At 32.9% G+C, this 11,374-nt stretch overlaps 2 protein-coding genes across 2 annotated transcripts; one reads left to right on the forward strand and one right to left on the reverse strand.

Moving 5' to 3' along the window:
- Positions 1-54: 54 nt before the first annotated feature.
- Positions 55-4,397, reverse strand: LOC123714419 (protein transport protein Sec61 subunit alpha). Its single transcript, XM_045668660.1, has 10 exons — positions 4,236-4,397; positions 4,033-4,100; positions 3,732-3,797; positions 3,159-3,369; positions 2,823-2,984; positions 2,504-2,599; positions 2,025-2,191; positions 1,689-1,829; positions 936-1,184; positions 55-707 (listed from the first exon to the last, which is right to left on the reverse strand). The coding sequence occupies exons 1-10, from the start codon at positions 4,240-4,242 to the stop codon at positions 444-446; spliced, it is 1,431 nt and encodes a 476-aa protein (XP_045524616.1). The 5' UTR covers positions 4,243-4,397; the 3' UTR covers positions 55-443.
- A 2,356-nt stretch (positions 4,398-6,753) lies between these two features.
- On the forward strand, positions 6,754-10,542 carry LOC123714468 (pre-rRNA-processing protein TSR1 homolog). Its single transcript, XM_045668723.1, has 8 exons — positions 6,754-6,971; positions 7,042-7,312; positions 7,414-8,650; positions 8,724-8,990; positions 9,295-9,384; positions 9,552-9,659; positions 9,888-10,008; positions 10,373-10,542. Exons 1-8 carry the CDS (start codon positions 6,875-6,877, stop codon positions 10,525-10,527), a joined length of 2,346 nt encoding a protein of 781 aa, XP_045524679.1. The 5' UTR covers positions 6,754-6,874; the 3' UTR covers positions 10,528-10,542.
- Positions 10,543-11,374: the final 832 nt, after the last annotated feature.

An 11,374-nucleotide genomic window follows, 5' to 3' on the forward strand; every position in this document is an offset into this window, starting at 1 on the left:
GTTTTATTGGAATTTTATTGAAAGTATTATGGGGGCAAAATTAAAAATTCGTAATTTTCGTTAAAGTATTTATTATAAAGTTCTTTCATATAAATAGCACATAACCCACGCCACTCGCGTGAACAACGCGATCCACACTACAACATATTACTAACTTCACGCAATTCAGTTATCAGATACGGAAAGATTGTATTTGATTAAGTCACTATGATCACTATATACAGGAAACTAAAATTTTAAAATAAAAAGATAAAATTGTCATTTAACTACTACTATCCAATAATGTGCGTAAAAACGCTTGAACACTAAAATCCGCACCCGAAACTGAAATTGCATTATTCCAATTCGGAACATTCTAGAACCAAACATATTCTAAAAGTCTCAAAACGTTCCAGAATGCTCTGCGCATTCTGAAATTTTCTAGAATGTTACGCTTGGATAGCTTAGAATAAGAGCGTGCTCATGCCGCCCATTTCCGCCTGTTCCTTGACGAAGATCTCGAAGTACTGGTAAATGATGGTCACGGCCAGAAGTATACCAGTTCCTGATCCAATGGCTCCGAGGAAATCGGCTAGAACTGAGAGAGCTCCAATACAAAGACCACCGAAAGCGGCAGCTGTTGGAATATAACGGTTTAATTCGTGTATCATTGAGTTGTCACGGTGACCACGCATTACCATTTGCTGTTCTTTCAGTTGCTTGGCGACCTGAAATTTTATATTGGTTGAGATTTCTATAAAGCTTTTGTGTTAATAACTGCATACTAAATATAATATACGAAACAAAAAAATAAAAATAAACATCTTATTGGGACTGATATAGAAAAAATTCTACCGATTGGTAGATATATACTATGCACTTCTAAACAATGAAGTCTAAAAATTCTTTACTTCATTAAACCAAATAAATTTTGACATACAAGAGTCGAGACTTACATCCTTAGCAGACGATCCAGAAACATCAATCCAGGTCTTTGAGAAGAAGGCACAGGATCCCAACATGAAGAACATGTAGAGAACTGCGTGTAAGGGGTCCTGGCCTATATGGGAAAGGGACTCTGGGGGACTGAAGTAGTAGCAGAGGCCTCCCACCGGGTAAGCCCTGGCTGGACCGCCGCCGCCCACATCCGCCCACACTCCGAGGAGGTTCACGAGGAAGTTACCACTGAATTTCACTGCTAACATCTGTGGACAATAGTAACCTGTAAGTGTGGCCCGTAATGATACTGACTCTTCCGCTGCCTGACAAGCTGATTGTATTATTGTTAGTTAACACAATATACCATAAAGTTTGTTAAAGTAGTATTTTTTTTGTGAGACGAGCGAGTTAAATTTAAAAGTTAGAAGTCTCTACTTATATATAATATAGGTGCTATTAAATTATATTCATACAGCTATCATTCATTAACTTCAATATTTATAATTCTTTAATTTTGATTTCAAAAAAAAGCCTCTATATATATTAAAAGAGTGGCGGAGAGTTTCTTGCCAGTTCTTCTTGCCCGCTCTACTCCCTTGCCTTGCGAACTGGTAGTAAATGTAAATTTACAATTAATTTAACTTTTTATCTTATTAAGTGTACTTGTTTTCCTATATGAATAAAGTTATTATGCGTTGGAGTTTGAAAAAAAAAATTTTTATATTAAAATTTATTTTTAAAAAATTAATGTATTTATTTATTTCACTTACCTGGGAGATAACGTAAAGGTTGGAGACGAGCGCCGATTGCAGGATGATGGGAATGTTCGATGTATAGAACAACTTAATAGGGTATGACGAATATTGCCCACGGTAACGAGCAGACTTTATTGGTAGATCTACGCGGAAGCCCTGAAATTTAAAATGCATATGAATAAAATAAAAGTCTTTAAAAAACGAGCAAATCTTTTGTTAAAATCACTCTGGCCTAATTAATATCATATACTCCAAAACGAAAAAAAAAATCAGTATTTTTGAATGATATATGAATTAGATTATTAACCCTAAACATACAAAAAAAAATTGCAGTACAAATAAAATACATACCTGGAAGTATATGACTATAGCAAAGACGAGGACAGTAGCGAGTAGATTCATGAGGTTAGGTAAATTCTGTCGGTAGAAGGCTTCACGGAGGGCTCGAACCTTGTCAGGGCGGGTTGCCAACAGATGGAATAACGCTATCACTGCACCTTCGAATTCTGTGCCACGACCTATGGAAGAATAATAGTAATAATTAAAAAACTTTTAAAACACTAAGGTAGATAATAAAATTATTAAAAATTTGTATAAGGAAAAAGATTCAATAGATTTGAGGACACATACTTATTAAGTTTCTTGAAAATGTAATCTGAGATCATTTTTTAAGATATTAAATCTGAACTAAATAACTCTGCCTAGTACATGGTGTCTTTAGCAAACATATCAGTTACTTAGTGGTTCTCTAATATATACTGTTTTAAGTTGCTAATAACAAAGTTAAAATAAACTGTACATATTAATGCAAAATAATAAATAAAACATACCAGTATTAACAGTAGCAGGGGAGAAGGCCTTCCATACAATGGTTTCACAGATGTTGGTGGCGATGAACAGAGATATACCGGAGCCCAAACCATATCCTGAAAATAATTTATTTTATATCATTTCTTTTATATTTTGATATTAGATGATGAATTAATTATATATAAGTTGCTTGTATGATAAAACAGAACCTTTGCATTTACAAGTGTTGCATTATAAAATATTTATTTCATCTAATGTATTAATTGATAATTAATATTTAATATATATTTTGAGACATTTTGAACAAAGTAATAATTTCATAATTAATAAAAAACAAACCTTTTTGGAGAAGTTCATCGAGCAACAGCACAATAAGACCGGCAACAAACAGTTGAATGATGATGAGTAGACAGACTCCAGCTCCAATTTCACTAGGCTCACCGTACATTCCAGTCATTACATATACAATAGCTTGACCTATTGTGATCACCATACCGAACACTGTAAAAAAAAAAAATTTCTTACTTTTTTCATATAAATTATAAACACACATCTAGTTTTTGTGCAATGTGAATGTCCATGGGCAAACACTAAACATCAGACAAGCCTATTGTATGTTTGCCACCTGTTGGGCATAGTACAATATCAAACAACTAAATCTGTCACATTTCTTACATTTCTGAGCTCCATTAAACAATGCTCTGTCTTTTGGTGTGTCACCAACTTCAATAATCTTGGCTCCTGCTAGCAGTTGCATGATGAGTCCTGATGTAACAATGGGTGAGATTCCTAGTTCCATAAGTGTTCCTCTGTTAGATGCCAGGATCACTCTTATCCAATAGAATGGGTCTGCACTGTCCGAGGACATTATACCAAATAATGGTATCTAAAAATAAAATTTATTTAAATAACGGGACAACTTTTATATACTTCAGTTCAAGAATTTTTAGTACTAAAATTAGTCTAACAAATGATTTTTACTTATGAATTATCTATATTATAAGTATATATCGAAATATACTATATACATTTTAATTAAACAGAAATTAAGTATCAAAAGCATGTAATTTTAGAGTTTAAGTAGAATAGGATTTCTTGAAGAAATATTGATCTTATTATTTTGACCAAATTGAAAACATATGGCATCTTAACTTCACAATTACAGTAAACAATGCTTTAGGCATTAAATATATAAAGCAACTAATTTTTATTTTGGGAAGACAAAAATAGGTTAAACATTTTGCTTACCTGGCAACATACTAAGAAAATAAATAGTGTGATTGCTGTCCATAATACTTTTTCCCTGAATTGAATCTGAAACAATAAATTATTCTTTTGATCTAATTTCATCAATGGTTAACGACTTTACAGTTAATTCCTTTGAAATTTGTCTGGGAGGTTACTTTCACTTATACTATCACTTAGTATGATGTTGTAACAATTCAACTCAAGATGAAAATTACATTGGAATAATTAAATAACAATTGTAGATATAAAATTACTATTAAAAAGAAGGTAGTACGGGTAAAATGTTCAATCACCAATTTACCTTTCTCTCGGGTTTCGCTATTTCTGGTAATATACTGCAGAAAGGCTTTATAACTTCAAGGAATTTTACTGAAACACAAGTATTAACGATAAATCATCACAGTTTATCACATAAAACACAAATATATTACAATTAGACGCTAAATATTCTTATACGTGTCGTATTTAATTAACAATAATATTATAAAATAAAACGATACTCACTTCCCATTTTGGATTTATTGTGTTTTCACTATACTAACTAAAATAATTACTGATCTAATCGATCAAAACCATTCAACTTTTCTTCAATAATAGGACTCCCAACTCGACTTTTCTAAAAATGAACCTGCGCAACGCCGCCAGCGAACCGTCTACAAATGACACGTCCACAACGTCATGTCACGTGACTTGTGATGTTGGAGTTAACCCACAGGTAATTTATGAGAACATACACAGGTACCCATAGCGTGGTGCCAAGTCCGCACAGTCCACAATGAAGCAAACCGGAATTTTCATTTCCCTATTGCTTCAATTTAATGAAGGGAATTTTTATAAAGCTAATTTTCATACATTATATTCCTCGATAGCACTCGCCGATTGGTATGTTATTTTTAACAAGGGTGACCTTGACGAGGCCTCAAATGCTTTCGATGAGCTTATTAATAATTGTAATAACTATATATATATATATTGTAATTATCGTAAATATCGCTATCCTGAATGTTATACGAAGAAATTTAAAATTGACCTAATTCTCTGACCGATTACCGTGATTTCTGCTTGTAGTGCTTGTAGTTATTAAGTTAAATATAAAGCGGTTGATCTAATTTCATCAATGGTTAGATGTCTCAAATAAAAAGATTTCAATTATAGCTTAAATATAATGACAGTCATGGGAACTTGATGGATTACATGGCTATAAATGTAGAGTTTAGCCGTGGTCCTATTCATAATGTTGAGCGCCTGAATACTGTTGCTTTGACACTCCCTTCAACATTTTTCGTTGACCGACGTTTGCCTCAAAAGTATAATAAAAACAGTGCAGCAGTGGTTAAAGGTAATATGATTTTAATATAATGTTAAAGTATCATTATTATTGAATTAAAATATGGTGGATTACCATTAATATTCCACTTGTTTGAATCTTAATACTTGCATGATTGTTGCAAAAGTGGGCTCATAAAAAGGTCTTGGCGAAAAACCAATGCAGCAACTCGGCGATCGTCCACCGGCTCTGGGTGTGAGCCACTAATAGTTGGTATATTATCTCACAATGGCCTTAAGATCATTGCTGTAATGGAACATGATTTTAGTTGCAGTGTGCCAGCTTAACCCAATTAGATTTTTGTTCATTATAATTTGCATGGGTATAAACTAAGTTATTAAATTTTTTTATGTTTATCAATTCCTTATCAGGAATTTGCTTATTTACAAAAAAAATTGTCGGGAGCCAAATTCGTTCTTTGGTTCTTCTATAACTCACCGTACAAGAAAAAAAATTAAAATGAAAATGAATAAAATATAACTATAATATATTGTTACGATAGCATTTATGTCAAATAACGAAAAAGTAGACGTCAACAGAACTTGGGAATAATGTAAACGAAAGACAAAATGTCTAATCGCGAACTTCGCGTCGATCGTCAGATCTGAAACACTTTCGTAATAGAAAAATGTACGATCCGTCAACCGAAACTTCTTATTTCGTTTTTCGCTATAGCCCTCCTGTCTACAGCCCGTATGGCTGAATGTGGTGGAGGCGATGGCAGCGAGTACCGCGAGCGACTCATGCGTGGATGAATCCGAACTAAGTAAGCGAGGCGCTTGTTCGTCCAAAGCTCTAGGCGGGCCCGAAAGGCCCGAAATACTAGAATATATTATGAAAGATTTGTACAATCCCTAATTTTTTGCGTATTTTTACAAACTAAGCCCGTATAACTACTTTTTTCAGATTGTTGAAAAATCACGAGAGTGATTCCGATATCTAAAAGATTGAAAAGACCTTTTGGAAGCATATTTACAGGTGGCTATAGTGGACTATTATTATGGAGGCTGCATTGCAGGTATATACTTGGATTACAGAAAGGGGTTTGACGTCGTGGATAAAGTTATACTGTTATCGAAGTTGGCCAGCACATTCAATGCAAACCTATAAAATTGTTTCGCCAGTTATATGAAAGATCTTTAGCAGTATGTAATAATGCAATAATGCAATAATGGTGAATGATTTACAAGATACCAACGCTAAGCCTTTTTAGATGCCATTTCTTGGGAGACGATCTCACTACGATGCTACGATCGAGCGATTCTAGACGCTCTTGCCCCTGTGAATCCAACAAGAGTTAGACGACTGTAAGCAATGGTACGAGGATATAGACAGAGTATGTAAGTAGCAATAAGTAGAGGTAAAAAAACAGCTCTAATTAAATATTGCTAATTGTGCCATGGTGACATTCAGTCACACCAAATTATCTCGTTAGTATACTACAACTTTTAATATGTTCATTTTTAATTTGAAAATGACGTACTGTAAAGATAGTGTACAATATGTATATTGTATGTATTTTTATAAATATACTCATTACCATAGACAGTATCTTGCTTGTTTTTGAATGCTAACAGTTTAATGCAATACACAGACCGTACAAAATATTGATGCATTCTTTAGTACGTCAGAATAAGTATATTAGTCTATGCTTGGAATATGATACTTTTACAATTTACTGTAAGTAAACTGACTTGAGTCTCCGTCTATAACGACTATTTAATCTGTGCACTATTGTCCATGTGAAAAATGTGGTATTGTTATTATAAGTTTTTATAGGTTTTACTTTAAAATAAATTACAACACGATTACAATAATGCAGCAAGCTCACCGCCCTGGGAATTTGAAACAAAGCAATAAGACCCACAAATCAAAACACAGATCGAAGCGTGGTATTGCTGCAGCTGTAAAAGGTTATTTTCGTTAATTCGATATTTCCTAAATGAAAAAACAATTTCTTTATTTATCTCTATATACTTACAGGAAAAGTCAATTTAAAGGAGTATGTACGTCGCAATCGCCATGAACTTAAGCGTGACGAGCGTCGACATCAAGCTAAGCAAATTCGTAAAAACAAACGGGACGACGTTTTAGCTAAGAAACGTGCACTTGGTGGTACCAGAAACCCACCGTTTTTGGTGTGTGTTGTTCCTCTAAATAGGCAGCTTGATGTACAATCTGCTTTGGCTATATTAAAAACTTGTTCTGAAGGTGCTATTGTAACACAAGTTCAAAATGGAATTATGCATCTTGGGTAAGTATTTCTAGCCTGTTGTTTATAAATACATTTCATGTTATTGTGATCAGATTGCAGTCCATTCAATAATTCATAATTTAAACAAAAAACATTTTCAGCTTACCTAATTTTAAGCAACGGTTTTCATTTATTGCCCCTGAAATTGAAAATGACTTTGCACTTTTGGATTCATTGAAAATTGTGGATACTGTGTTATTTGTCTGTTCTGCTCTGGAACCTATAGATGACTGGGGAGAAAAAGCTTTGGCTTTAGCTATGGCTCAGGGCATGCCAACACCTGTTGTAGTAGCCATGGATATTGAAGGAGTAAACCCAAAAAAACGGACCTCAGAAAAACAAAATGTACAAAAACTTGTGTCAAAATGGCTGCCCGAGGAAAAAGTAATGCAGTTAGATAAAAGTTCAGATGGTCTAAACTTGCTGCGTAGAATTGGTAATCAGAAACGTAATGTCATACATCATCGAGAAAAAAGGCCCTATATGCTTGCAGAAGAAGTTGAGTATGTTCCTGATGAAGATGGTCAAAGTGGCACATTGAAATTAACAGGTTATCTCAGAGGAATGCCTTTAAATGTAAATGGTTTAGTTCATATATCTGGATTAGGAGATTTCCAAATGTCTAGAATTGATGGTCATGATGATCCTCATCCTATCAACATAGCTAAAGACACAAAAGCAAATTCTATGGACTCTGAAACTGTTAAAGTGACAATTTTACAAACAGCTGACCCTGCAAAACAAGAGACCCTTGTATCTGAAAATATTCCTGATCCAATGGATGCAGAACAGACATGGCCCACTGAAGAAGAAATAGAAGAAGCAAATAAGCAAACAAAGAAAAGGGTTAAAAAAGTACCAAAAGGTTGGTCTGACTACCAGGCAGCATGGATAGTTGAGTCTGATGCTGAAGATGAAGATGATTCTGAAGTTAGTGAAGATGCTGAAAATGATGATGATTTTATGTCATGTGAAGAATCAAACTCTGAACATGACAATGAGGAAATAAATGACTTTGAATCTGTAACAGAGTCGGTAATAGGTCCTACAGATGAAAAATATGATGAAACTATAGATGCTCATGAGGAGCATGAGATGTTAAAGAAATTAGCTGCAGCTCGTGAAGATCAACAGTTTCCAGATGAAGTAGACACTCCTCAAGATTTACCAGCAAGGGAAAGATTTAACAGATATAGAGGCCTGGAATCCTTTAGGACCTCATCTTGGGATCCAAAAGAAAATTTACCTGCTGATTACGCGCGTATATTTCAGTTTGAAAATTACGATCGAACTAGAAAACGTGTTTTCAAAGAACTTGAAGATAGTTTGGAAAATATGGTAAGTTTTTGAAAGACATTTATTGTATAGAATTTATGTAATTGTTAGAAATAAAAAAAAACTTTAATTTCAGTATGGCGTTTATATAACAATTCATGTAACAAACGTCAGACAAGATTTATGGAAAGTGTTTAAGTCTGCAAATCCTAACACACCTTTATCAGTTTTTGGATTACTGCCTCATGAAAACAAGATGTCTGTTATGAATGTTGTCTTAAAGAGAACAGGTGCAAGTGAAGAACCCATACAGAGCAAGGAAAGACTGATCTTCCAAGTTGGTTATAGGAGGTTTATTGTTAACCCGATATTTAGTCAGCATACAAATGGAAGTAAACATAAGGTAAGTAAGCTTTCGCTACAATAAACTGAAAATTTATACATAATGGTAGTTTTAGGTTTCATCTAATAATAACTCGCATTTAAAATTTAGTTCTGGTATATAGTGCTTTAATTGAGAAAGGCTTTGAAGGCTTATGGCAGTCAGTAGTTAGTCTTCCTTTAATCAGATGAAGAGTACAACATCCTTACTTCACATATTTCCAGTTAAATAAGGTTGTCTTGTTCTTGTCCCAATAATGAAAAAAATACATATCTAAAGCAGAATTATATATTTTTTCATGAATTGTTATATATTTGTTTTTCAGTATGAACGTTTCTTTCAACCGGCGTCCACATGCGTAGCTACATTTTACGCTCCCATTCAATTTAGTCCCTCTTCTGTACTATGTTTTAAGGTAATAATTATTTTTAATAATAAATATCTTAATCACATATTTAATTTTTTTAGACATTATTATATAGTTTTTAACAACTTCTATCGTATTTAAAAAAAAAAAACGTTTTTTTTGTGTATAAAAGTTACAATTGCGGATTTAATTAATCTATATAAAATAACTTTCAGGAGAAAAGGAACACAAATTTGCAATTAGTTGCATCCGGAGTACTGCTCTCGTGTAACCCAGATAGATTAATTGTTAAGAGGATTATACTTTCAGGACATCCTTATAAGGTAATTTCTTCATTTTATAACTCAGTCTTTATACCTTTAACTATATTAAAAGATTTGTTAATGATTAATTTTTTTTATTACCACGTTAGGACCACCTGGAAATTAAACCTTATGAATCTAGTCGAACCTATTGTTAGTTTAAATAAGAATCAACGAGTTAAATGTTTTTTTTATTTATAAATATAGATAGAGTATATTTTTAATAAATCATCAAAAATGAAATTGCAGGTGCACACAAAATCAGCTGTGATAAGATTCATGTTCTTTAGCAGAGAAGATGTATTATACTTTAAACCTTGCAAACTTCGAACTAAATATGGCAGAACTGGACATATAAAGGAACCTTTAGGTGAGTGTAAACAATAATAGGCTTATTTAAATGTACTATAAATGTCATTTAGTAAAGTCATGGTTAAATATAATGGCGTCTATGGCGTTTGGCCAAGATATATTCTGTTGTTGTTAATTTTTAAAGATCATTATTTTGTATTTATAGAAATTACTTAAATTATATTTTAGTCAATAAGATACCAGAACATGGTTTTTTTCTAAAACCGAACCCAGGACCTTTGATCTCAAAGTATTCATTTACCAACTTAGCCATAATATTGTATATTACAGTATTATATATATAGTAGGTAAATATTACCTATATATATATATATTTTAATTTTGTCTAGTAGTTATTAAATTAATAAAAATTGCTGTTTTAGGTACACATGGACATATGAAGTGTGTGTTTGACGGTCAACTAAAATCTCAAGACACAGTACTGCTGAACCTCTACAAACGAATGTTTCCTAAGTGGAATTACGAGAATTGTATTGTTACTGATCGAGATTGTAAAGCAAGTGATATGATGGAATAAATATATATATAATTACTTTTTTCTTTTGTCACCCTGTATACAGCAACATATAAGTGTTTTTCTATATTAATAGACATCCATAAGGGCATTGTCTGAATTCTTTAGGCTAGTTTTAGACTGACTTTGACGCTGAGAGACCAATATGTATAGTGACTATAGAAGTGTTTCAGCGCTGAGGTATACGCGTCCGTACGACCGAGATCAGTTCACAGTCCGTCAGCATTCATATAAGCCAATGCCAACAATGGCGCTATCTGCGAAAATGAGAAAGCGCTCTACGAAAGAAGCAATCAGCTATATCCAGATCAGTATTACCTGATTGAATAATTATCTACCATATTGTTAGGTAAAACTATTCAACGTTAGCAAACTTTTCTCTTGTTATTAATCTTAATAACATCAGTATCTATAGACATTATTGTATTATAATAATGGTTATCTATTGGATTTATTAGAATAAAAAGCTACACGGTGTACATATCTAATTTATAAATTTACAGTTTATAAGTCACTGGCCTTAGTATATATATACATATGTGTGTTAATGATTTAATTATGTTCGACGTCCTGGTGGATAGAAAAACTGTGCACATTTTGTGTTTCCACCACATCAACTTCCTTTATATTAAGAACACTTATACAATAAATAAATAAATAAATGTAAAAAAACTTTTTTTAAGGGACTTCAGGTTTTTCTTTAATAGTAACACTGTATAAAATAAGTTATGGAGGGAAAATCTCAAAATCGTTTTGCTGTTTTTTTACTAACACCCGATTCATTTACAAAAGATCAGTGTTTGAATTAATGTAAATAGTTCTTGCTGAAAAGAGAGGAAGACTGCAAAAG

Source organism: Pieris brassicae, chromosome 9, assembly GCF_905147105.1.
Source record: "Pieris brassicae chromosome 9, ilPieBrab1.1, whole genome shotgun sequence".
Lineage (NCBI taxonomy): Eukaryota > Metazoa > Arthropoda > Insecta > Lepidoptera > Pieridae > Pieris > Pieris brassicae.

Bases quoted from the DNA above. Each gene is read 5' to 3' on its own strand.
- LOC123714468 (XM_045668723.1), top strand. From the start codon at position 6,875: ATGCAGCAAGCTCACCGCCCTGGGAATTTGAAACAAAGCAATAAGACC. The intron at 7,313-7,413 runs GTAAGTATTTCT...AAACATTTTCAG, and splicing joins AATGGAATTATGCATCTTGG to CTTACCTAATTTTAAGCAAC. The intron at 8,991-9,294 runs GTAAGTAAGCTT...TTTGTTTTTCAG, and splicing joins CAAATGGAAGTAAACATAAG to TATGAACGTTTCTTTCAACC.
- LOC123714419 (XM_045668660.1), bottom strand. The intron at 2,985-3,158 runs GTAAGAAATGTG...TTTTTTTTACAG, and splicing joins GTTTAATGGAGCTCAGAAAT to TGTTCGGTATGGTGATCACA. The intron at 708-935 runs GTAAGTCTCGAC...ATAAAATTTCAG, and splicing joins CTGGATCGTCTGCTAAGGAT to GTCGCCAAGCAACTGAAAGA.